This window comes from Gossypium arboreum, chromosome 12, assembly GCF_025698485.1.
Source record: "Gossypium arboreum isolate Shixiya-1 chromosome 12, ASM2569848v2, whole genome shotgun sequence".
NCBI classification, from domain to species: Eukaryota; Viridiplantae; Streptophyta; class Magnoliopsida; order Malvales; family Malvaceae; genus Gossypium; species Gossypium arboreum.
Genome location: NC_069081.1, coordinates 37,020,268 through 37,048,259, shown reverse-complemented (window position 1 = coordinate 37,048,259; position 27,992 = coordinate 37,020,268). Strand labels below are relative to the sequence as shown.

General features: G+C 33.5%; 3 protein-coding genes across 3 annotated transcripts; 2 read left to right on the top strand and 1 right to left on the bottom strand.

Moving 5' to 3' along the window:
• Positions 1 to 789: 789 nt before the first annotated feature.
• Positions 790 to 3,676, top strand: LOC108476865 (lanC-like protein GCL1). Its single transcript, XM_017779226.2, has 5 exons — positions 790 to 1,096; positions 1,292 to 1,500; positions 2,313 to 2,424; positions 2,604 to 3,074; positions 3,161 to 3,676. The coding sequence occupies exons 1-5, from the start codon at positions 938 to 940 to the stop codon at positions 3,506 to 3,508; spliced, it is 1,299 nt and encodes a 432-aa protein (XP_017634715.1). The 5' UTR covers positions 790 to 937; the 3' UTR covers positions 3,509 to 3,676.
• An 18,545-nt stretch (positions 3,677 to 22,221) lies between these two features.
• On the top strand, positions 22,222 to 24,443 carry LOC108476530 (40S ribosomal protein S6-like). The gene is made up of 6 exons (XM_017778757.2): positions 22,222 to 22,387; positions 22,485 to 22,549; positions 23,273 to 23,330; positions 23,429 to 23,537; positions 23,639 to 23,911; positions 24,008 to 24,443. The coding sequence occupies exons 1-6, from the start codon at positions 22,382 to 22,384 to the stop codon at positions 24,244 to 24,246; spliced, it is 750 nt and encodes a 249-aa protein (XP_017634246.1). The 5' UTR covers positions 22,222 to 22,381; the 3' UTR covers positions 24,247 to 24,443.
• Positions 24,444 to 26,079: 1,636 nt separating this feature from the next.
• Positions 26,080 to 27,454, bottom strand: LOC108478227 (peroxidase 17-like). The gene is made up of 3 exons (XM_017780659.2): positions 27,099 to 27,454; positions 26,829 to 27,020; positions 26,080 to 26,741 (listed from the first exon to the last, which is right to left on the bottom strand). The coding sequence occupies exons 1-3, from the start codon at positions 27,300 to 27,302 to the stop codon at positions 26,148 to 26,150; spliced, it is 990 nt and encodes a 329-aa protein (XP_017636148.1). The 5' UTR covers positions 27,303 to 27,454; the 3' UTR covers positions 26,080 to 26,147.
• Positions 27,455 to 27,992: the final 538 nt, after the last annotated feature.

Below are 27,992 nucleotides of genomic sequence, written 5' to 3'. Positions count from 1 at the left end.
AGTTTACATCCATATCAATTTTTTGCATTCATCCACTAAGATGATTCCCCTATTGTATGGTTTTAATTAGATCCGATTTTAGATTAAAAATTAAAGTGCGTATGATATATTGAAAATCTCTCAATGAAAATATTAAATCTAAAGTTGTTTTTCTTTTAAATGATTGAATCTCAAATATCACACGCCAAGGTCAAAATTAAAAAAAGATATCGTGGCAATACCTAACACGTTAAATGCATTCTATTATATGTTCAAAAAGTTCAATACTTTACAAAATTCAATTATCATATAGTTATTCTATCAAATATTTATTCTAATATATTGGAGATATTATATTATATATTTAACGTCAGCCTCAAAATTATCAGATTGAGGGAAAGCAACTCTACCAATCATCAGATTTTTCGGTTTTTGTTCTTCCATTTTCCTAAATTTTAGAATTCTACCTTTTAATTTAATATAATTCGATCTCCCGATTTTTATATATTAAAAACATTTTTCGGAAACAATTCACTCCGATATTTTCTTAAAACTAGAATAGGTTCAAAATCATAAATTTTCTCACGTTTTCCATTGTACCCGAAACATAACAACAGGCCCCACCTTTTCCTACCGTCTATATGATCTTAATAATGTTCAGATTTTATTCATTTTTTTTATTACAACGCGAGACACGTGGGAATCAACGGTTAAGTATTTTAATCTAAGGAATATCCTAACGACACGCCACGTGCACCAACCTCCATTTGCGTGTGCTGAACCGCCATTCCACACAATCACAGCCCAACACATCAACACCTTTGGCGTTGCCCTTGGCATTGGCATCTCATTCCATTCCTTCTTTTCTTATTTATTTTTCTTTCTAGTTCTCTCTTTGGTTGCTAAAGAAAGTTGGAACAAAAGTATCAAAAGCCTACCAAGTACCAGACATCAATCAATGTCTTCTGTAATGGAGTTGACAGCATCTCCAGAAAGCCATGATGAGGGTAAAAATGAACTGTTAGATAATTTTCTTGTCATGGATCCAACGCTTTCTAATAGTTTGTCACTCTCTGCTGATACTTTCCTTAAAGCTGCCATGACTCTCAAGAACCAGGTACGCTTGTTTCTTTTTTCGTTTTTTTTTTTTAGGACAGAAAATTGTTCTTGCATTTAAACCTCTGTCTATGTATCATGTCATAGTTAAGATACAAAAAGTGCTAACACGAGGACCGGTTTTTATAAAGGTTGTTTTAGTTACTAGGGAGGACTGAGAAGTTTAGTTTTTGTTTTTTTCTTTTGCGGGGTTTAGGTAGTGGAGGTTACATGGAAAGGAAGGGGAAGTGGCGGCGGCGGCGGCGGCGGGTTAGGTACGGGAATAGACCCGACTGTTTATACGGGTCTGCTGGGGACAGCTTTCACTTGCTTGAGATCTTACGAGGCTACTGGTAATCGGCAGGACTTGGTATTGTCCGCTGAGATCGTTGACACGTGCCTCTCAGTCGCACGTGCCTCCCCTAGGTATGTTCTTTCTGGCGGTTATTTATATTATATCTATATTTTTCTTTCTTAATGATTTGATATCTTAATTTGGAGAAGAATTCAATTATGAGGAGTAAATATAGTTATTAAAATTTATTGGGTCACTAGATTGAATTTTTATAGCTTATAATTATTCTTTAGATTGGTGAGATGTATTTACATTATTAATTATTAAATTATTGGATAAAATTTTGTTTTAAAGTATTGAATTATTTAGGAAAGGGAAGCCGTGGTCATTTTACCTAATAATGCAGCAGTTGCAGCAGCACACTCTCCTATTCACTTTTTATCTTTTTTGGTACAAAAATATCATAGAGAACCAATTCTTGGAATACAACAAAACTACGGATATATTTTTGTGCGGCATCTTTATTTTAATGTTTAAAAAAGAAAAAGGTAAAAGGACACATCGTCTGCGAATATAGAATTTCGCCTTCTATTTTCAGTACAGAGGACAGTTTTCTTTTTAAGATGACACAAGTAGATGGAGAAATAAATTTTTAAAATTTAATATGGCACTATAAAAATTAATTGAAATATCAGGAATGGATATTTTAAGGGATGGATACTGATTAATTTGGATACAAACAGTTAATAATTGTTGTGTTATTGGTTATAAATGTATTTATTAATGAGTGGATACCAAGTAATTTATTTATTTTTGGACTAAAAGTATCAAGTAATTTATTGATAGTATATCATTTCAAATATATTGATACCAAGGGTGTATTGATACTCTTTTTTTTCTTTTATGTCAACATAAAATTATGTTTGTTTTTTTCTTTTTGCAGACATGTGACATTTTTATGTGGTAGAGGAGGGGTGTATTCACTTGGAGCAGTGGTGGCTAATTACATGGGGGATCATCAAAGACTTGAATTCTTCTTGAATCTCTTCATCGAGGTATCTATCTTTTGCTCTTCAAAAATGATTCTATCAAAATACATTTCATACATTATTGCTTGTGGAATTTTTTCTTCTCTTCCAAGATACTGAAATTTAACCCTTACTAGTGGAAGATAGTTCCAAATAATGATAATATTATAATCTAACTTAAGAATTTCAATTAACAAAATATATAGGTAGCACAAGAAAAAGCACTTCCGGTAGGGCCTGAAGAAGGCGGTTTCGGAATGTCATACGATCTTCTTTATGGGCGGGCTGGATTCTTATGGGCTGCTTTGTTCCTAAACAAGCATCTACAGGGAGAGGTGGTACCCAACGATGTTCTTATGCCGATCGTTGATGCCGTATTAGCTGCCGGTAGGACAGGGGCTTCCGATCTGCCAGCCTGCCCTTTGATGTATCGATGGCATGGCACAAGGTACTGGGGTGCAGCCAACGGTCTTGCCGGAATCTTGCACGTGCTCCTACACTTCCCTCTTTCAGAAGGCTATGCCGGCGATGTCAAAGGAACTTTGAGGCACATGATGTGTAACAGATTTCCTCATAGTGGGAATTACCCTTCAAGTGAAGGGAACCCAAGGGACAAGTTGGTGCAGTGGTCTCATGGCGCAACCAGTATGGCAATCACTCTAGCGAAGGCATCGCAGGTTAGCAACTCTAGCTCTTTTTGGTTCAAACATAAATTAGCATCGTCAATACAGTTCAATCCATACTTTCTGCTTCATTCGTGAAGGTCTATCCGAACGATAGAGAATTCCGTGACGCCGCTATAGAAGCAGGGGAGGTCGTATGGAAGAATGGGTTAGTGAAGAAGGTGGGGCTAGCTGATGGTATTGCTGGGAACACCTATGCTTTTCTTTCACTTTATCGCCTTACCGGAGAGACCATTTACAAAGATAGGGCAAAGGCTTTTGCAAGCTTCTTATACCATAATAAAAGGAAGCTTGCAGGTATAGAACATGGCGGTGGATTCCGAGCTGATGATGAGTACTCCCTTTTCCAAGGGCTAGCAGGGACAGCTTGCCTCTGGTTTGATATGCTTGCACCCCACAAGTCTAAGTTCCCGGGATACGAGCTCTAAGGTTTAACACTATGGAGGGTAACATGTATATAACTCTATCACTTAATCAACCAACTTCTGTAACAGGAAGAAATCATGAGTTATACATTTAACTAGTTTTTATGGTGAGCAAACCACGAGTTGATAGTATTTATTAATAAAAATATATTAAATTATTTCGTATTAAAATCTATTTGTTTTTATACATTATGCATAAACATAATTATTGACAATTAAAATATTCAAAAATTAATAAGTGATATTAATCAATTTGTACATGCATTTTGTACAATATAATTTAGATATAAATTTATATCGAAACTTTAAAAATAAAAATTAAAAAAGAGTAACATAATAATAAAAATGTTTAATTTAGGGTATGACGTGATTGAAAATGTTGTTACCTTATAGAGATTTAATAATGTAATAGGCTTTGTATTTTGTAAATAAATTATCATAAATTTTCCCACTATAAATTAGATCAAATATTTATAATTTTAAGGTTTAGGTAATTAAATAGAGTAAATTATTTATTATGTTTTAAAAATATTAATGTTTAAATATCTTTTTTTAATTGTTTGAGTCTTAGCGTTGATTTAAGCTGGTAAAACACATTTATCTTTTCATTTTAAGGATTGGAAAGAAATTACAGTATTTATAGATATTTGTATTAAAAATATCTTTTTAAAAGTGATATATACTAATAAAGAATGTATTTAAATACAACTAAATATTTTAATATAACTTCCAAATAAAAAATAGCTTTTGTTTTTTTTAAATTAAATTATGTAATAAATTTAAAGTATTATAAAACGTATATCAATTCTATAGTGTAAATCGCATCTAAAATGTTTATTTTAGATTCAAAAACTAAAGTTTATAAATTATAAAAGAGATAAATGTTAAAATTATACATGAACTTCAATCTAATGTGTAATATTATAAATGAATTTGAATTTTGTGTAATTTTATATATTAAATTTTGATTTGATTCGATTTTCAAAAATCGCTAAAGACATTATCAAGTTAGCACTATTTTACTTTGATATATTGCATATACAATTTTGTATTAATTCGATATGAAAATAAATGTATTTTTTCTTTAATTAAATGTATGAAATTGAATCAAAATTAAAGTTTCATGTATGTATATAAATCAAAATTCAAGTTTCAAGTGCATAATTGCACCAAATCAAAATTCATGTATCAATTTACATATTGAAACGAAATTCATATATAAATTTAATATTTATTCATTTATTAAATGAATACAATAGTAAAATTTTATCATACTAATTTAAAGAGAAATTATTGAAATAAAATACATGAAACGGCAAAAATAGTATTTTAAAACGATTAATAGAGTTTATAGTATTTGGGTTGATCATGTATTTACAACTACAGTAAATAAAAGTAATTATCAGTTAAATTTGTATAATACGTGAAGAGGAAACTTAATTATTAAATTTGTATTTAAATGTGATTAATAAAGCATATTGTTTATTATATGAATAAAATCACAAAATTTTATTCTACTAATTTAACCAAAAAGTAATGAAGAATACTAGAAGATAATATTGTAATACTCAAATCTAGACTAAACGTTATGGCCAAATCTTGAGGTATTACGATTCTTAATTGAAAGCCCAAATTGAAAATTAGCTTTGGAAATCGTGAGTTCTGAAATATTATTTTTGACAAAACACTTACAAGTCCTTTATAAAATCACGCACAAAATTTATTTACTTTATGAAAAAACGTTTAATTTGATACTTAGATTTGCAGTGGAAATTTTGGAGTAGCTAATTCGAATTTCGTGATTCAAATTAGAGAGAACGTATATTTACCGGTTGTGCATCTTCTGAAACTTTCGTTGTTAACTTATGTGAAACTTATTTCAAATTTACAGTAGAAAATCGATATCTTGTTTAATTTTAAAAACCAAGCCTTCATTTAACTTAACACAGAAAACATGCAAAAAAAAAAAAATTTAAGCCAAATAACAAAAACCTCAAAACCAAAATCAAATCCAAAAATTTAGTCCAAAAATCAAAAGTCTAGAAAACATAGTTATTAATAATTCAAACTATCTTAAGTGAGAAACCAATCCGAGTTCCAAATGCCTTCCAATCCTAATTCTGTCATTTACCTAAAATGGTGAAAAGAGAAGGGTGAGCTATAAAACTCAGTGTATAACTAAACTCAAACAGAGAACATGAATAACACAATAATTAGGTCAAAGTATTACTATAATATCTTGTTTCTCAGTGGTGTTAAAAATGGTGGTTTCGGAACTACAATTCCGACAAGTGAGTTCGTATTTTATTATCTATTTAATGTTTATGGAGTTACGTTAAGATCGTATTAAAATTTGGTTAAGAAATTTTAATGTTTAGCTAGTTAATTTGGAAAAACAATTAAATCGTAAAAAAACTAAAAAAATCATTATTAGTAATTAATGTGAAGTAAAATGCTTAATTAAAGTTTTATGTTAGGATTTATGTAGAAATTATACCTTTTTGGATAAATGGGTCGGTTGGTGGATCATAATTTTCATTTTTATACAACATTTTTTAAAGTTAAAATAATAGTAATATGTAAAACATAAAAAAATAAAAAGCTACCATCTTCTCATTCTATCTTCCACCGAAAAACCTAAACAAAGGAAACTCCATTGTTGAGCTTGAAGCTTCGGTTAGCTTAAGTTGGTGCATGTAAGTGTTTCTCTCACCCGTTTTTAATAGTTTTTGTAATTTTGAAATTGTTGTAACTTAATCTATTAAACTCAAGGATGAAATTGTAAAAATAATAAAGTTTTAGGGATTGGGCAGTAATGGATTTTTGGTGTTCATGAGTTTTAATGATAGATGTATACATTTGAATGTTGATTAGGATGATTTTGTAAAAGAATTCTTGTTAGTTTTGAGTTTAAAGATAAATGTGTAAATAATTAAATTCTAACATGGAAATTTTGTCATTAATTAAGTGTCTAGGGACTGTTTTGTTGTGCTGGTAAATTCAATTTAAGGTTGTGAGGGTAAATTATGGAATTTTGAATAGTTTCAGTTTAAAGGACTAGATCGGATAAGTGGGAAGATTTTGTAAAAGTAAAAAATTAAAGGTCTCATGCATTGAATTGAGTTTGTGATATATGTGAGTTTAATAAATTTGATTTAATTACTATATAGATCAAGAATTGAGTCAAAAAGCCAATATATGAGGAAAAGGTCAAAAAGCCAATATATGAGGAAAAGGGAAAATTGTGGAGTAACCCTTGCGTATTAACTGGAAGCGGATAGTAGTTAAGTTCATAGTGTACGAATTAAAATTATGTAATTTCATTGCTGTTAGTTTGTGTTTATGTGAATATTAGCATTGAATAATAATATTGAAACTTATTTATTATACATTAAGTTAAGTTTGGATGATATTGAAAATGGTCAAAAAGTTTAATGAAATAATTGCTTTTGGAATTTTTCGATCAAATGTGATCTATTTACATTATATGTGTATATTGATTATGTGATGATATGTTATCTTATAAGAGATGTGAAATTAAGGTAATGCCCGTTTGAATATAGTGAACATTAGGATACGATTGACATGTCAAGAGGGTTTGAACGTGCGCTTGTACGGGATTGCACTTCTGTGCATTTGTTTGCACTTAGGTGCCTCTGATTGCACATGTTCCTCTGTCTGCACCTCGGTGCCTCTGTTATGCATCTTTGATGCTTTTGGTGTGGTGTAGTTACCCGAATATCCAAGTCAAGTTACTAGATAGTTCATCGGGCTATGTATCAATTGTCCTAAAACTTATTTATTTGTTCAATTCTATTGTATGTTTATATTGCTTCTAAGTGATAAATGTTACTATAAAGTTCTTGTTTATAAATGTTGATGGTTACATTGAGAAATTGTGGTTGATGGAATTGGTTATGTCTTTTGGAAGGTATCATTTATGTTATAAATGAATATATACTAATATGGTTTGATCTTGCATTTGGATATCAGGAATTAGAAATTTATTATCTTGTTTATCTATATTGGTTAAGGTAAGTTAAATATTTAGACTATGGACTTATAAGTTTCGTAAGCTTATTTGTTTCATTTGTGTTTCTTTTGTAGTTGTCATTTTGTGAACTAACCGGACGGATCGTTTTGGAGCTCACACTTAACACCCCTAACCTGTATCCATTGTCGGAATAGGGTTACAGAGCATTACCAGATTTATTTCATAAATAAGCATATATTTCACATACATTTTCCATTTTCAAATAAAATCATTCATAATCAATCACATTGTCCCTAATACGAGCTTACAAGGCCTAAATCATGCTTTAGAAGTGATTCGGGACTAACCAATAACTCAAGATATTTTTTTTAAAACATAGAAAATTTTACAAAATACAGGGGACACACGCCCGTGTGGCCCGACCGTGTGTCTCACACGGCCAAAGACACGCCTGTATTGACATTCGAAATGGTATCACATGGCTGTGTCCCAGCCCGTTTTCGACCCCGTGTAACTCTCTGACTTGGGTCACACGGCCAACCACACACCCGTGTGACCAGCCCATGTACCCTACGAAATGGCCTCACACGCCCGTGTGCCAGGCCGTGCCAAAACTGTAGGGTATACTGACTTATGCCATACGGCTAAGTCACATGCTCATGTGTTGTGCCTTGTGGAGCATACTAACTTGATTTTTAACTAAACGCCAAGGGACACATGGCCGTGTTGCTTGACCGTGTGTCACACACGGCTGAATCACATGCCCGTGTGGACGAAAATAGGCTATATTCCAAGCCATCTTGCTCACCCAAATTTGCATTCACCTACACAAGTCAAATGGCATATAACATGGCATGAATGAATAGGCATTCAAACCAATCTCAACCAAGCTTAATTCATGCTAATTCCATATCATCAACCACAAGACACAAAAGTATCAAAATAAGCCATTCAATTCATACCAATTACACATTCTCAAATCATCTAAAAGGTCACTTTTAATTATGCACTATTTTGCCTAAAACCACAAGCATACCAATCTTAAACAACCATTTGATACTCAAACTATCAATTCACAACAAACTTTCACATGTAAATTTTAAACTACATCACAAAAGGGCACTTGCACATATATATATACATAGTCAAAAATACCAAAATAAGTCAAGTCACATGGTTATACACATAACTAACCATTCAACATTTACAAAAACAAATCAAATGGTTAAATTCATTACTAACATATATACCAAAATGACCATAACTCATATACATGCCATATAACCAAATACATAAGTTCAAAAGTATCAAAGTGATAACTTGATAGTGTGATGCAATCTCTGACAACTTCCAAATCTGAGCAAGCTTCTATAACACTATAAAACACAGAAAAATAAACAGAGTAAGCTATAAAGCTTAGTAAGTTCATATAGTAATAAATTAAACTTACCATATATACACAATTTAAGCAATTAAGCAAATCGTAATATAACTCATATTGATCCACAAACCTATCACATATTCATTCACAAGGTTAGATATGAATTTCACAAGTTTCTTCAATTCAATGCTTGTATGGTTCATATACATACCTATATCAACTCACATCAATCTCATACTCATCCATATCCTTGATATACCCATTGAACCATTTGGAATAATATCGGATACTCAGAAATCTCGCACCTTAAGTGCCAAATACATAGTCGGAGCTATCTTAATCTTATATCTTATATAATGCTCAGTCTCGAGCTATCAACGGGTCTGTTCACACAAGCTAACGGTCATGACGTAGCTACACGGTTCTACTCACACAAGCTGACGAGAATTTGCAACACATGTCGGATAACTCAGCCACCAGTAGGACGTACAGACCAGCACCCAAAACACATAACCACTAATGACATGTCATTTGTATCCTAATCTATTCTTAAGGTTCAACCGTGATTTCACATTACCAAATCTTTGTTGAACATATTCTTAGGACCATATTCACAATTAATTCAATAATAAAGCATTTAAAAACACAATTATATTAGTGTTTATTAACATACAAACTTACCTCAATTCACAAAAACGATGAAATGGATCGACTAGTCAAATACTTTGTTTTTCCCCCAATCTAGAACTGAACCTCGTTTTTCTTAATCTATATAATATCAAATTTAACTTATTCAATTATCCCTCTATTCAATTTAGCCCAACAATTACATTATAGAAAAATTACACTTTTGCCCCTAATAGTTTAACATCTTTACAATTTAGTCCTTAGCTCATAAAAATACAAATACATGCAATTAAGTCCCTACCCATGCTATTCAAATTTCCCTTATTATCTTAGAAGCCCATATTTTTCATTTATTTCATAATTTAACCATGAATTTTTCACATTTTGCAAATAAATCCCTCATTTGAAATTTCCCCTAAATCACTTAAAAATGTTGTTTATCTAACAACAACCATTTGTTTTATATCATCAAACATCAAAATACATGTACATTAATTAATGGAAAGACCCTAAACCTTTAACAGTTTTGTAAATTTGTAACAGCCCGATTTAGGGCCTAGCCAGAATAGTGGTCTCGGGACCACAAATCCAAAGTTGAATAAATTATTTTATAATTTTTTAGATGTTATAGCATGTTTATAGGAGTGCATGAAAATTTTTTTGAGTTAATTATGACGTTTGTGAGCTCGATTGTGAAAAAGACTAAATCGCATAAAATGCAAAAGTCCTATTGTGATTTCTAAAAGTTCCAAATAGATAGAGAACCTAAATTTAGGGTATTTAAAGGGAAATTAAGCCTTTTAGGGAGTCATGCCCGGCCATAGGAGACAAGGGTGGTCAAATTTTTAAAATTTGGTAGGTTAGGTGGCTTATTTTAACTAAAATAGGAGAAATTAAAAGAAAGATGATATCATCCTTTTTTTCATCTTCTTTCTCCATAAAAAATCAGCCATTGAAGGGGTTTGAAAGCTTAAAAATTTCAGCAACTTTAAGCCTTCACAAGTAAGTGATTTTCCAATCCTTTGTTGAATATTTTTGTATTTTTGAGACCCTTGAAGTATGAGCTTTCAAATGAGGGTACTATTTTACAAAATGATTAAGAGTGTAGGGTTTTTCCATGAAAGGATTTGTAATGTTTTCTGAGTTTTTATGGAAGAAAATAAGTCTTGGGTGTATTATGAACAATTTTTGTGAAAGGTGCTAGCATGAAAACACCTAAAAGGACTATATTGCATAAGTTATAAAATAGATGTTAAGTATGTGAAATAGTGGAAATTTGAAGTTGCTATAAGATTAAAAAGGGTTCATCTACGCTTAAGATGTGAAGAAATTCGATAAAAATCGATTTTTGGGCTTAGGGGTAAAATGGTCATTTTGTAAAAGTCTAAGGGCGAATTGGTCATTTTACCCAATTATGAATTGTAGAGTGCCTAGATTGATAAAGTGACTAAATAAGTACATTTTGTTATTATAGATCAAGAAATACCGAATCCGAACCTAGACCGAGGGAAAGCCAAGCAAAGCGACTAAATTGACTAGTCGCCACATTTTGTAATCCGAGGTAAGTTGTATGTAAATAATACAACTGTATTGATAATATATGCATTTAAATTGCATTTAAATTATTGTAGTATGAATTTTTTGATTATGGAAATAAGAAAATATGATGAGAATAGAGATAGTAGAATTCCCAAATGAACCTTAGGAAATAAATCGGATATTCATGCCATGATGTTTGGGTCACTTGTGTGAGCTAGTGTAAGACATGTCTGGGACATGCATCGGCCACATTATGGGAGCCAATGTAAGACCATGTTTGGGATATGGCATCGGCATTAAGACGAGTGCTAGTGTAAGACATGTCTGGGACATGCATCGGCTACGAGATGTGTCAGTGTAAGACCATGTCTGGGACATGGCATCGGCACCTGCACCCATGTTTGAGGCTAAATGAGTATCCGATAATGTCCCAAATGGTTCAATGGTGAAAGTATGATTTCAAGTTACCAAGGAAAGTATAACCGTGTTGTGAGTGGTACAGGTACCTATATGATATGTATGAAATGTGAGCTCAATATATGCTATATGAGGTGTATTGAATATTGATGAGTGATTTTTGCTTATGACACTTGTGTATTATGATGCTTGTTGATGGATGATAAAGTTATGTTGTATATTTATTTATGTGCAACTTACTAAGCTTTATGCTTACTCCTTCTCTTTTTTCATTTTCTTATAGTACCGCCTATCTAGCTCAAGGACCAAAGGAAGTCAGAGATATCGATCACACTATCAATCAAAGTTTTCGGTATAGTTTGATTTATATTTTTGAATATGGCATGTATAGGGCTTAGACTTTACTAATTTTTGTGTCATTGAGAACTGGCCAAATGTGTTGGCTTGGGTTGGAAACCCTTCATTTTGTATTAAGCCTTGAATGATGGGTATTATCATTTTGATTTATATGCAAAGATGTTATTTTCGTGTATGAATAAAATGTACAAATAGAATGTTATTTATTGTGGCTGATTTGGTTGTATAAGATAGCCTTATATTGGTTTTGGTTGCCATTGAGCAGGTTGTGTAAATAAGGGTGGCTAAAAGGCTTGGTAAATAGCCTTATATTGTCCACACGGGTAGACACAAGGGCGTGTGTCTAGGGCGTGTGTCTAGGCCATGTGTGACACACAGTCTGCCTTATGGGCGTGTGGTCCGGCCGTGTGTCTCCTGCACGTAAAAATTTTAAGTCAGTATGCATGATAGTAAACATACGGGCAAAGACACGACTGTGTGTCTTAGCCGTGTGAGGAACAAGGCCTAGCACACGGGCGTGTGCCTTGGTCGTGTGACATTTTAGGGATGCTGACCTCAGAAACAAAATGTCCATGTTTTTGCACACAGGCTAGGACACAGGCATGTCATGGCCGAGTGAAGGACACGGGCCAGGGACACGGGCGTATGCCAGGTCGTGTGAAAACCCCTGTAGGTGTGCATTTAAAATTAATGGCTACACGGGCGTGTTGCCTTTCTACACGGGTGTGTGCCCTGTTCTAGAGCCAAATTTTCTATAGATGGTTTAAGGACTTGGATTGATCCTGAATAGTTTTCAATGGTTGATTTGGGGCTCGTAGGCCCATAATAAGAAGTTTAAAGTAGAAATTGAAAAGTTTTTAAGTGGACCAAGTCTTGATGACTTGGGGAACGTTTATGTACATGAGATCAAATTAGGTAATGCCTCGTATTCCGCCCCGGTGTGGGTTACGAGTATGAGCTGTTACAAAATTAGTCCCTGGGTTAGCTAAATTAAGTTACGACTCCAAAAACATAGAAATCATTAAAAACCAAGTCAAAAATTACTTACATGCAAGGATGATGATGTGATCCGACTCAGGTGATTGAGTCGAGTTCACATAGATTGCCCGATCGTCTTCGAGAAGTGTCATTCACAAGATTGTCGAATTGTTTAAATCAGCTTAGTAGGCTTAATGTTAATAAAATGGGGTTCAAAGTTGGCTAAGTCTATGATGGTAGCTTCGGTTAGAAAGAAACAAGGATAGAAGCTATTTGGATGGGCTCAATTTAAGTTAAATAAAGATAGAAGGTGGAAATGGTTAACGAACTTAAACTTCAAGAAAGATTCAATACTATATCGAGTATCGCCCCAAATCTTATATCGTTTAAGGTGGTCGAATGAAAAGTAGAACGATAGGAGAACGCCACACCAGATGATGGTGATAAGTTCTAAAAACAAGTTCGGGTTGACACCACTAGCCCTCTAGATAAGTCACTCGAGACTCGTACAAAATATGAGAGGAAGTAAACATCATAGAAACAAAGTTTCATTAAACAAATTGTCAAAAGTCTATACAACAAGAAAATAACTAAGTATTTATTGCTAAACAACATGGCTAGCCGAATAGGCACTTGAGGAGCTAATTGGCCATCTGATTTCAACTTTTAATGAGCTAAAAATTCCAGAATTAATCCATGAAGGTTCCATGGAGCTTCAAAAATGTCCCATGGTGTTTCCCAAGTCAGCTTAATAAATTGGAGCAATAATGGAACTGAAACAAGCTGATTAAATTAGTCCAAAGGTGTGAACAGCCTTTTAATGAGCTGCCTTGATCAGTTGGATGGTTTTGAAAGTGTTAAATTATGCCTTGAGTGCTCCAATGGCCATTTAGTGTACAACCGAATATGGGAAGCCCCTCAAGTGTGAATGCACAAACCCAAATGGTCATTTGAATGTGAAAGGAAGTTTTCCAGCAATGTGAATGTGTTTAAGGCTATTTTGGAGAGCTTAACAACTTGGGGAAAAGAATCAGCAGCTGGTTTTTGGCTTTTACAATGACCGAACAGGTGTTTGGAGAAGGGCAATAAACAACACACCTTCTTTAATTACCGTCCATGTATGTGGTTTTAGCACATGTCTATTGAGTTTCACGAGTAGCCTCATGAAGAAGAAATAATCTTCAGCTCACTTTAATGCCGTTCATACATGTAAGCTGCACATTAAAACAAAAAATTAAATTAGCTTATGACACATTAAATTAGCTACAGCTTAGGAAAACTTTTAATCAATTAAATTCGGCTAAAAGAATGACACATTTAAAACATGTTTAAGCTAAGACATAATAATACCTGCACATTAATTCAACTAAAACACATTAAAATTATGTAGTAAAATAAGAAAAATTAAAACCATGTTCTAACCATGACATATTAAAACATGCACTGAAATAAACACATTTAACACTAAATTAAGAAGACACATTTTTGAACTGAAACTAATTAACTTGCCTAGTTAGACAAGTAATTATTCCAACAAATAAAAGCGGAAGAGTTAAAAAGGTAAAGATAAGCTAAAAACGTGCTCATTGAGCTGAAAACGTGCTCATTGAGCTAAACAAACTGGAACTGAGCTAATTCAACTCACAAGGTAGTGCAGGCGACGCTTAGGAAGTTGGTCCGAGAGTGTGCTCGGGTGTGATCGCATCATCCCCTCCCTCCTTAAGGCAATTTGTCCCCAAATCGGGCCAATTTCTTGAGAAAAATTTTGCATCATCACTAGCCCTGTGGTCGATGGAATTGGCATAGTTGCTCTCGATAACCTAAAAATCATACATATCTTGAGAAGAAAACAAGTTATGCTCATGCCCTCCCTCTTTAGGAGGAAACCATTTCGAAGTATCACCTACACAAAAGAGAAATAGATTAGTGACAATAGAAATTGTAATCTCAAAAGAACTTTACAAAACTTTACTCAAAACTGGGATGCATAACCCAATGCCGAGATAAAAACTTGAGTTGGCATTACCTTTTCACAATGAGTTAAAATTTTCTTTGTCGGTAATATACCAAAGTCAAGAAGCATTCGCAACTTGTCATAGGTCGACAACTTTATTTTCAGACTTAAAATCATAACATCAAGCAAGCAAAAATGGTTCACACATTTATTCACACAAAATTCAGAGTGCTTGTTTGCTCTCGTTATTGATCCATAATAACAAGACTTTCGATAATTATAGTCTCGAAAATCAAAATCCATTGGTTCAAATCATTTGATCAATAATAAAGAGTAATAATCACCGAGATCAAAAATGAAGTTTTTGCTTACCATCTCACATTGACTTGCTCAATTCTTGGCTGGCAGCTTGGTAGGAGCACGAAGCAAACTACAGTAATAAGTATGCAATTCATGTTCAAATCCCTTAAACCATCATATGAAGCAATTTCCAGAATCTTGAATCGAATTTTGACTTTGCAAGCCAACAGTGCTCACATACTTTGTTTTCACAGATAGAGATGACATTCGGAGAAAATGAGAAAGTTCAACACATTTATTCCAAGCATAATTACAATACTCACATTTAATTAGCAACATCTTAGGATCGCATACTCTGGGCTTGAACAAATGGTTTTGGTCACTCATTCCAAAATTCAGCAAGAATTTCTTTTCCTCAAATAACTCCCACAAGCTAAACGAAGGGACTTCAAGCATGCTCATGTACAAACAATCACACCACTTAAATCTCATTCGAACAGATTTGCACAATCATGAGGAGTTTACGTAACAAATCAGAGAATTCAATTTGTTATCACAATCAAACAAATCAAATTTCTATGGGAATAATCTTTATCACACACGTCCAAAGTTTGTATAGACTAAATTACTCCAACGTCTTCAACAAACTTGCCAACATGAAACTTATCAAAAGAAAATTTTTCCCACAAACATGAGAATCCCACACAAGACTTTAGAAGTTTTACATTAACATCACACTCAAACAGGTTAAACGCTTTATATGAAAACTCGTTATCACGCAAGATTACATTTTGTATTTGTCGATTTAATTGAATGACATCAACAGGCTTTTCAACACAAAACACATCAAGTGAACAACTATTTATGTTCCCACTTAAAACGATTTTATCAACCACAAACAGTGAATAAAAATTAATCGAATCAAAATAAGGCAATCTCTTAAGAACTAAGTCATCAGAAATTTTATCGACAACTTTCAAACCTGGTTGTCATGACTCGATTACTAGAGATTCCTTACCTTGCTTACCTTCAAACACTAGTGGTTGGATTTCACCTTCAACCTTACCTTTTTCGATCATTTGGAATCATCTTGCATCGGGAAGGTATTGAAGGTGGAACTTGTTGAATGATTCTTTAGAGACCTGAAAAGAAGAAAATACAATATGAGGACAACTCGCATATAGGTTAGTAGAAACATTCCTTACTTTCTTTTGTTCACTCGCATCTTTTTCACTTGTCTCTTTTATTATCGAGAACTCATTTTCATTTTTTTCCAACTATACTCGATTCTTGTTCATCATCTTTTTTTTCTTCAGTCTCTTTCTCTTTTTCAAATTTCTTTTCTTGCTCATAATCTTTTTCTTTTTTCTTTCATTTTTCTTCTCTCAATTTCACTCCATATTCGCTCATTTTCTCACAGTAGTTTTTCTTGCCTCTATTTTCTTTTTACTTTTTTTTGTCTCTTTCGTTCATTATAAAATGAAGACGATACAAATGAATCAGAACGGAGAGACTCTCGTTGGGCATAATGGAATGACTTACATACTAAAAACAATCACCATTTCGAATTTGATTCTCAATGGATGAATACCTTGGCGTATTCAAAGAACGACTTGTGCTTTCTTGTTTGTCACCATAATAGGCTTCAAACTCGAAACTTATTTGATCTCGTCTCAAATTCTTTGATGAATAAGAACCACGATATAGTCTTTTCCCAAATAGTCATTGGACAATTGTTTGCTTGATAGTCTTGACTCCGTCCCTCGACTTGGTGAAATTTGCTTTCATCAGGCTCTTTCCTCCACTCGATCCAATCATTTTTGTAATGGGTCTAGTTTCTATCAAACAATCGGTCCATCTCTTGCATCACATGTTGAAATTTCGATTCTGAAAACTCTTCTCGAAATATGATTTTATTACTGAAAAGAAAAGTGATTAAAACAAAATAGAAGGTAAATACCTCACCACAAAACCTCACGTTTCACTCACAAAGAAAAATTGGATGGCACTCACACTCGTGTTTGCACTTGTTAAATGGATTTTTTCTACACTTGAATGCTCTCTCAACACTCGTGCCTTTTACCACTCAAACTCCCTTTCATAGTTTCGTATTTTGTCTTTTTGGGCTTATTTGCTGCTTGGGAGGTCGGTTTCAAGGGGTTTCGAGGGTTGTAACACAAGAGGATGCAGGGTAGGCTGAAACAAAGAAAAATTTTGGTTTAGTGTGGCGTTGGGGCGGTAGTTGATAGTAGAATGAACTTTTTAATGATCGGGTTACAATGAATGAATAACAAAACTTCCAACACTTCACATTTTTTTTATACTTGATTTCTTTTTTCTTTTTAATTTCGTATTTCTTTTTTTTTATAACTTCATAGACAATGAAATGAATACAAGAGTTCCTTCAAAGACAACTTGAATTTTTTTTACGAACCTATTCCGAGTTGAATACAAACGTCGGTACTTCTCGATTTACAAGCTCTAATACCAAATGATGTAATCCGGCTCAGGTTATTAAGTCGAGTTCACATAGATTGCCCGATCGTCTTCGAGAAGTGTCATTCACAAGATTGTCGAATTGTTTGAATTGGCTTAGTAGGCTTAATGTTAATAAAATGAGGTTCAAAGTTGGCTAAGTCTATGATGGTAGCTTCGGTTAGAAAGAAACAAGGATAGAAGCTATTTAGATTTGGGCTCGGTTTAAGTTAAATAAAGATAGAAGGTGGAAATGGTCAACGAACTTAAACTTCAAGAAAGATTCGATACTATATCGAATATCGCCCTAAATCTTATATCGTTTAAGGTGGTCGGATGAAAAGTAGAACGATAGGAGAACGCCACACCAGATAATGGTGATAAGTTCTGAAAACAAGTTCGGGTTGATGCCACTAGCACTTTAGATAACTCACTCGAGACTCGTACAAAATATAAGGGGAAGTAAACCTCACAGAAACAAAGTTTCATTAAACAAATTGTCAAAAGTCTATACAACAAGAAAATAACTAAGTATTTATAGCTAAACAACATGGCTATCCGAATAGGCACTTGGGGAGCTAATTGGCCATTTGATTTCAACTTTTAATGAGCTGAAAATTCCAGAATTAATCCATGAAGGTGCCATGAAGCTTCAAAAATTCCCATGGTGTTTTCCAAGTCAGCTTAATAAATTAGAGTAATGATGGAACTGAAACAAGCTGATTAAATTCGTCCAAAAGTGTGAACAGCCTTTTAATGAGCTGCCTTGATTAGCTAGATGGTTTTGAAAGTATTAAATGATGGCATGAGTGCTCCAATGGCCAATAGGTGTACAATTGAATATGAGCAGCCCCTCAAGTGTGAATACACAAACCCAAATGGTCATTTGAATGTGAAAGGAATTTTTCCAGCAATGTGAACGTGTTTAAGCCTATTTTGGAGAGCTTAATAGTCAACTTAGGGAAAAGAATCAGCTGCTGGTTTTTGGCTTTTGCAATGACCGAACAGGTGTTTGGAGAAGGGCAACCAGTAGCACACATTCTTTAATTGCAATCCATGCATGTGGTTTTAGCACATGTCTATTGAGTTTCACGAACAACCTCATGAAGAAGAAATAATCTTCAGCTCACTTTAATGGCTTTCATGCATGTAAGCTACACATTAAAATTAGAAAATTAAATCAGCTTATGACACATTAAATTAGCTGTAGCTTAGGACAACTTTTAATCAATTAAATTTGGCTGAAAGAATGACACATTTAAAACATGTTTAAGCTAGGACAGAATAATACCTGCACATTAATTCGGCTAAAACACATTAAAATTATGTAGTAAAATAAGACAAATTAAAAACATGTTCTAACCATGACATATTAAAACATGCGCTAAAATAAACACATTTAACACTAAATTAATAAGACACATTTATGAACTAAAACTAATTAACTAGTCTAGCTAAACAGGTAATTATTCCAGCAAATAAAAGTGCAAGAGTTAAAAAGGTAAAGATGAGCTCAAAACAAGCTCATTGAGCTAAAAACGAGCTGAATTGAGCTCAACAAACTGGAATCGAGCTAATTCAACTTGCAATGTAGTGCAGACGATGCTTGGGAAGCTAGTCCAAGAGTGTGCTCGGGCGTGATCGCATCAGAAGAACCCTAGCCGAAATTTTAAGCTTCAAACATGGTGTTTCAAATTCTTATTTTCGATGGAAGAAGATGGACTAAAAGATGGTATCTTTGGTTTTCTTTATTTTACTTAATTTATTTTATTAAATTACATTTTTAACCTTGGTTATAAAACATTAAAATCACTTAATACATGTCCAAGAATGTCCAATAACTTTATAAATGGCTAATTACCACATAAGGACCTCTTCTTTAAGGTTCCATAGCTATTAGACACCTTTAGCGAATGGAACTCAACTTTTACACTTTACGCGATTTAGTCCTTTTTATCAAATTGAGCATTCAAACGATAAAATTTCTTAACAAAATTTGCACACAATCATCCTATCATGCTGTATACATTAAAATAGAAATAAAATAATTATTTTTACCTCGGATTTGTGGTCCCAAAACCACTGTTTTGATTTGACTAAAAACGGGCTGTTACACACACTATCCAGTCTTGTCGATAGTTTTTGTTTATCATTTTGGGATGTGGCATGTATATAGGTGTTAATTTGTTTATATATAAAGTGTTCACTTATTATAACTAGTTAATGTGGTTGAATTTGGATGTGTATTTGTGTTGATTTTGGTGAAGTTGCTCTTTAGTGCCCAATATATATGTTAAATGGTGATGTTTTGAAATGGTAGTTTTGTTGTGAATAACCATTTCTTTGGTAAATTTTTATTGATGGTTTTAGGCATGAATGGTTAACTAATGATAAAGTTTATTTCTTAATTGTAACTTTGTTCTTGAATTGAATTGGTGTGTGAATTGAGGTAACTTTTGATAGCATATTGGTTAGACATAGGATGGATGAATACTTGGCATGTATTTGGTGTTTTGAATATTCTTTTAACCATGTGAAATAGGCTAGTTATAGTATGTCTTATTGTGCAAGAAATGGTTCTTGAACTGGCTTGATTTAAGGGTTAAAAATAGAGCACACGGCCTTGGACTAGGCTGTTAAATGGGCGTATGCCACACATGACCACCCCATGCGGTCGTGTGTCTTTATTTTTTTAGGTGCAGGTTTCACACGGTCTGAGACATGGCTTGCGACACGGTTTTTTGTCTCAAGTCAGTATGTAACACGGTTTGGCACAAGACTTGCAACATGACTGTGTGACCCAACATCGAATACACACACAGTTTGACACACAGCCTGTGACACGGTCGTGTGGCCCTATTTCGAATAACTGAACGGGCGGACACACGGGCTGGGATATGTATCTAGAATTCGAATGTTCACACAGTCTGGGCTATGTCACACGGCTTGTGGCCCACAAGCCATAAGGCGTGTGACCCCTGTTTTAAAAAAACTTCAAGTTTTTCCAGAATTTTCTAATTTATTTCAATTTAATCCCATATTATTCTCAATTTGTTTTTAGGGCCTCGTAAACTCGATTTGAGGCCTGTATTTTTTCCATGATTAGATTCAATTGTTATATGTTAGCATTTAATTTGTATATGTTTTTCTATTGTGAAGTTAAATGTTCTGTTTTGGTTGGTAATTCTCTGTAACCCTAATCTGGCAATGGAGATGAGATAGGGGTGTTACAATCATAGAGAACTTCATATTGAGCAATTGAGCAAAATTGAAAATGCATGCTTATGCCAATGCAGTATTTTTCAGAAAAACATAATGCAAATTTTGTAGAAAACTTCCTACCCAACTCCACTACACACCAAATTAGAGTTCCTTAGAACTTGTCTATCCAAAAACACACCAACAATTAATTGTGGGCAATGACACAGAGGTGTAGTTAAATTGTCATATCAGATATATGTGGTCACGCTACTATATTGTAGTCAAGCTGCTAGAACAGATATGTGCGGTTGAGCCACTATAATTGCAAACAAGCTACAAGACAGAAATGTGGATAAACCACTAGATAGTGTAGATCATTAAACTGCCAGAACTTCCTCCTTACCGTATTATCCCGTCCCCATGAAATGTGACATGGCATGCCAATACAGAATCTAAATGAAAAGCATGTATAACATGCAGTTGTACAATAACAAAATTAGAAGGCATGGAATTCCATGATTTGCAGAACAAATGTATCACAAATTCAACATAAGCAAAATAATTTCGCCATAATGTCACATCTCCCTCTATACCATCTGCAACCTCAACTTCGCCTACTACCCCAATTCCACCAGTGGCCACTGAAACTCAACCATCATTTGCCACTTCTCCTCAGAATCCCATAAAGCAGATAACTTAATATTTGTAGCAGGCCATTGCTTGCCTTGCTACTCCACCGCCTCATCTAACCATCACCGCTTCTTCTTTGAACCAGGCCTCTCAGTAGCAACCTTTTGGGTCCCAGCCACATGTTACTGAGATGCAAGAAAAGATGTGGCATTTGGAGCAACAACTTTCTCTACAAGAGCGTACTTTTTTGGTGTTTTAACATTTTTACTAGTATTTGATATTTAGTTATGAATGCTTTTTACTATGGTGTTGAATATCATATTTATTTTTCTATGAAAAGAAATATAAAAAAAATGTGGTATGTACAAAAGGTATTGATTTTTTAGAAATTAAAGCGATGAATTTTATTGAGCAAAAAATAGGAATTTACAATATGTCTATCTTTTAAAATATTGTATCTTGTACAATTATTTTTAATTATAAATATTTTATATTTTAATTTTTTAATAATAATTACTTATAATAATCACAAATTAAACCATGAAATATTTTTGGAAGTAAATAATTAAAATACTTAAGTATATATATTCAAGGGTAATGCATGCAACTTAAAAATCAAGTTAAAATTTAAAAAAAAAAAAACACTGTGGATTTTTTTCAAATAAAAAACGCAAGGCCCATGAAAATTGTTTCTGGACATATAAAAACCCATGAATAAAAGAGTGTAAGTAGTTTGGTCCAAAGAAGACAATTTCACATGTGAACCCAAATCACAAACTTAAAGCATGGACCCATAAAAGCCCACTTGTATGAATCTGGTTCGATTCAGACAAACTTAACAGTTTTCCACTACAATAGCAAATTATTTCTCTTCTATATATAAAAATATCTGCAAAAACCCTAACCCTTTCTAACAAAACCTTAGAAAACAGTAGAGCGGCGGCGGCGGCGGCGGCGGCGGCGGCGGCGGCGGCATCCCCCTCGACCCCCAGTTGTAGCCAACAAGAACACCCGTCACACAAAATGAAGGTTTCTCTCTTCTTCTTTTTTTTCTTAATATAAGAAAAAAAATGATATATGAATCTTTCTATGGTTTTGTTGTTGATAATTTGTTTGTGTGTTTCAGTTCAACATTGCAAACCCAACCACTGGTTGCCAGAAGAAGCTGGAAATTGACGATGACCAGAAACTGTAATTCTAGTTTTTCTTTTATTCTTTTTGGGGCATTTTAAAGATTTTCTTGTTGATGCTTTTCAATTTGAATAGCAGGGTTAAAGCCAATGCTTGTAATTTGACCAAATGAAAGACATGACTTCCCTTTGGTTACTTTTGGCCATCTGCAGTTAGGGACATTATATGTTTAGGTTTGATATACTAGGTGAGATTGCAATTTGTAGAGTATTTAGAGAATATGCAGAAAACAAGTTAGAAACAAATTAGAATGTGCAGTATTTTTTTTCTCTAATGGAATTTGGATTTTGTGATTTGAGGCATAAAATTTATGCAACAATGAAGCAGTGGCTAAAAAGAATCAAAATCTTAAAGGGTTTTTCCTTTTCTTTAAAAACTTTGGTTTTAGCTTATTTAGATAATGTTAAAGGGTAGGGCAATTTTGATGAATGTTGCCTTCTGCTTTTAATTTTGAAACTTCATTGATGGTAGTTGTCATTATATTTCTAGTGATATTATGTTTGTTCTTAGTTTCTTTTGAAACTTCATTTTGTCTACAATGGCTGTTTCTTCTCTAAATTCCATCTTTGATTACCTAATGTGAAGAGAACAGAAAGGAAATATAACTGATACTATCACTTGTGGTTATACATGGTTTGACTGTGATTGTATTCAAAAGCATGTTTTTGCCGTCTTTTTGCAATGCGTGTTATAATTGTTCCTTACGGACACCTTGAACTGCAGCCGAGCCTTTTTTGACAAGAGGATCTCACAAGAAGTCAGTGGTGATGCCCTTGGCGAGGTATGTTTTTAAGCTACTTTTTGTCATATTTTTGTCTCAAATTTCTGCTAGCACATCTGCCTTCTTAACCGCCATTTGCTCTTGTTATCATTTAACAGGAGTTTAAGGGCTACGTATTTAAGATCATGGGAGGCTGTGACAAGCAAGGTTTTCCTATGAAACAAGGAGTTCTCACACCTGGCCGTGTTCGTCTGTTGCTTCACAGAGGTCTTTGGAGTCTACAAAATTATTCCCCCTTTATTTGTATAGAAATGTTTTTCCATTATGGATTCGTGATTTTTATTGAATGGTTGTCTTCTTCTCAATAGGTATTCCTTGCTTCTGTGGGTATGGGAGGAGAAATGGAGAGCGTAGGAGGAAGTCAGTTCGTGGGTGCATTGTTAGTCAAGATCTTTCAGTTCTGAACTTGATTATTGTGAAGAAGGGTGAAAATGATCTTCCTGGGTTGACTGACACTGAGAAGCCAAGAATGAGGGGTCCTAAGAGAGCATCAAAAATCCGGAAGTTGTTCAACCTCTCTAAGGAGGATGATGTTCGGAAGTATGTTAACACTTACCGCCGAACCTTTACAACCAAAAACGGTGAGTGCAAAATATTTATCATTGTTTCAAGTTGTGAGGGGAAGAAAATTTTTATTTGTAATTTGACTTATTTGAAAATCAATTATCGGAATGCAGGTAAGAAAGTGAGCAAGGCTCCCAAAATTCAAAGGCTGGTGACTCCATTGACATTGCAGAGGAAGCGTGGCAGAATTGCAGAGAAGAAGAAGAGAGTTGCAAAGGCCAAAGCTGAGGCTGCAGAGTACCAGAAGCTCCTTGCTCAGAGGTTGAAGGAGCAACGTGAGCGCAGGAGCGAGAGCTTAGCCAAGAAGAGATCCAGGCTGTCTGCTGCCTCTAAGCCATCCATTGCAGCTTAAATTCTGCCACAAGGTTTAGTATTATGGTTGGTTGTTTATTATAGGATGAGGTAAATTTTGATTGTTGGATTTTTAAGTGTCAACAATGTGTTGTTTTTTTCTTCGGTCTAGCCATGTGGAGTTGATGTTGTGTTTAAGTGTCACTCTTGTTCCCTTATCATTTTGACGATACCTTAATTAGGCCAACGTTGTCGAAACTTTAATGGTTCTTTCTACTTTGCAAATGCTCACAATTCAATCCTCCATGCAAGCTAGCTTGAATGCCCGAGCAGCTGCCTTTTCCTACAATGCTAATTCAACCTTGCAGCCTACCCTGAAATCCATTTTTGGTATTTTTAGAAATACCATCATCATATTATAATATGATGGTTTAATTCATCTGTACTCAGTTACCGAGTCTATAACCTTCAGATAGTTTTGTGCCATTGCTTTTCAATAGAAAGAAATGTTGATTAAATGAGGTTAGTCTTTTGGGTCTTTGACTTTAGGAATCCCTTCGGGTGGATGGGTCCCATAGTCTGTGGTCGGTCCGTCCTTGATGTGGGATGAGTATCGATAGAGTGGAAACTTGAAAGGTAAGCATATGATTAAGGTTGATGTATTAGATGTTAGATTGTATTTTATTTTGTTACTTAAAAAGTAAATAAATTAATTTTTGTACATTAGATAAAAATATAAATTGATATTTTATTAAAAATTATTTTTTATTATTAAAAATTAAAATGGTTAACAGAATAATTAGATTGTGTGATGTGCATATTATATTGATTAATGGATGTCAATTTTAACTGTAAAATGAATAAAAATTTAACAAAAATTTAATTATTTTTTATTTAATGTATAAATATCGTTTTTTAAATAGATATGTAAAAAGGATTTTATGAAACTTTTACGGAGTAGGGTAATTTGGATTGATGATGAGATTAATGTCGGAAGTGTTGTAGCTTCCTTTGCATTGGGTCTATGAAAAATAGACACCTAAAGTGCCGTCCTCATGTGGAGTACTTAATTTCAAGTTCCTATGGTCCTCTTTTTTTCATTTATATCTATGCTGAAACTTTTGTTAGTTCAATTACGTCAGAGCAAAAGCAAGGTGAAGGGGGTTGGCATTTTCTGCATTATTGTTTTTTATTACATCAACAATTTTGTCCAAGCTATGCACCCATCCCAATATCAGATGGTGTTTGATTTTTGCAAAACAAAATATCACCATTTGATTGGGAGATGTTTTAGCGTTGGATTACATTTTATATTTAAAAAGTAAATAAAATAATTTTTGTACTTAAATTAAAGTGTAAATTAATTTTATTAAAATTATTAATTTTATTATTGAAGATTGATTTATGCATATTTGTATAAGATACATATGATACGATATGTATTATTGTTTATTTAAAAGTATAGGAAAGTGTTTAAGGGTTGAATTGTATTTTATATTTGAAAAATAAGTAAATTAATTTCCGTAGTTAAATTAAAGAGTAAATTAATTATATAAAATTTTATCAATTTTATTATTAAAATTGATTTATATATACTAGCAAACATGATACTGGATATGTTATTGTTTAGTTATTTTGTTAATTATATTAATTTTAATATTACAAATAAATAAAAATTTTAATAAAAAGAAAATTAATTTATTTTGTGATGTATTGAATAAAGATTAATTTAGTTATTTTTAAAATGGGGAGAGAAAATGGAATTTGACAACTCCGTTTCATTTGTCTTTAATTCCGTAGCAACTCAGTTTTGATCAGTATATAGATTCTCTTTGCTTTTGTGCCCTTACTCTTTTTCATATATATATATATATATATTCTTATTTCTAAAGACTTGTATATGATGGTACTAATTGCCTTGATATACAGCAAGAAGAACAAAAACAAAATATCTATCTTCCTTCAATATGACATTAATACATCTACAGGTCTACCATTGACCACCCTGCAATTGGTTCTTATCTCACCAGGCTGCTCAAACTGCAACTCCCCCATCTTCAACATCCCCTCTACGAATGCCTTAAAAAATTCATCTTGGTCTTTGCTAAAAACCCTTACATATGGCCTAGTCCGACGAGACGTGAAAAGGGTTTGATCCGAATTCAGAAACCCTCTTCCACCCACCAAGTCCTTGTAGAACTGGTTATCAAACACTCTAGGGGTTGCATCCAGGGGTCCCGTCACGTTTTCATCTACACCAAGTGGGCAAAGCTGGTTTAGCTTTTCTCTGAACTCTGGTTCGATGGTAGGGTCAGGTTTGCCGGACCCAGATTGGTTGTAGAGCCTGAACATGATGGAGAAACACCTAGCTTTGCCTACGGAGTGTGACCCAGAAAGGGCTACAAGGTCCTTCACTGATAGATTGAATTGGGCGAAAAGATTGATCAAAGAAGTTGCATCCGCTCTTGGGCTTGGCATTATATTGTCGGAGTCTTGTTGACTGGCTGTTAAGCTATCTTTTCTTCCCAATCTCACTTCCCAATTGGGTCCTCCACTCTGATAAATTACAAACCAAAAAAGCTGAACTTAAATTCTATCAAAAATGTGATGAAGAAATAAAGAAGGGTTATTACTTATTAGTACCAGAGCAACAGCATCTCTGGCGGCTAAGACTAAGATATCTGCACAAGACACAGTTGACGGGCAAGCATCTTCCAAGGCTTCCTTGATTTCATCCACAACTTCAAAAGATCGTAGCGAATTTATATTTGAAAGAGCTTGCTTTTCCCCAACCATGTCTGCTGTATCATCTAAGAGTAACGAACCATCACAGCCCTGAATCAAAACAAAAGCAGGCTTAAGCAAAAAGTCATGAACAAAGTAATCATGGAATTGAACAGACTTGTATAATACATTAACAAAGCAATCATGGAATTGAAGGCGCATAACAGAGGCAAGGCTTCTTGGTTCCCTAATCATGGCTTTCTTCATCACATCTCTGACGATGAATTCCGCCGGCGGACATGTTTCAAAGTAAAACCCTGGCCGGAGAGGCTCTGCAGCAACGGCCATGTTCACTGCTGCTACCAGAAACAACACCCAAGGAAACCGATACATCGTTTGGGGGAACACAACAATAGTGGATTTTTTATTTTATTTATTTTATTTTTTTTTTTTGGGGGTGGGGGTGGGGTTTGAAATACACCAATTCAGGCTTTTTTTTTCTTGAATGGTCATCTGGGTATTAACTTTTGAACTTGTTAGATGATTCTTAACAGCCTGACTGGGGTAGGAAAAATAAATATAAATGTATAAATCTTAAAATTATATTAATTTTAATTAATTAATTTCTGTAATTTTATAAATAAATTTTGATTTGATTTTCACTTTATATATATAAATGATTATATTTATTTAATATAAAAATAATTTTGATATATTTATTTTTTAAATATGTATAATTGAATAAAGTTAAAAAATTTTACACATTTATTTAAATCACAATCAAAATTTTATGTATAATTGTACAAAATTAAATTTTATATATCAAATTGTAAATTTATCCATATATAAACAAATGAAACTTTTGTTGCATTTTTAATTAGAATAATTATCCTATACACTCAAGGTTAGTGGAGTAAAAAATTCCATAAAATGACATCAATCTAGATATACTTGTGGAGTTTTTTCCACTCCACTACTAGTAGACAGAATAATTACACTTTTAATTATTATTGTTGTCGTAACTATTTTTTTTGAAAAAACGGGAATCAACTTGGATTTTTAGAAATGAAAACGAATAGAGGA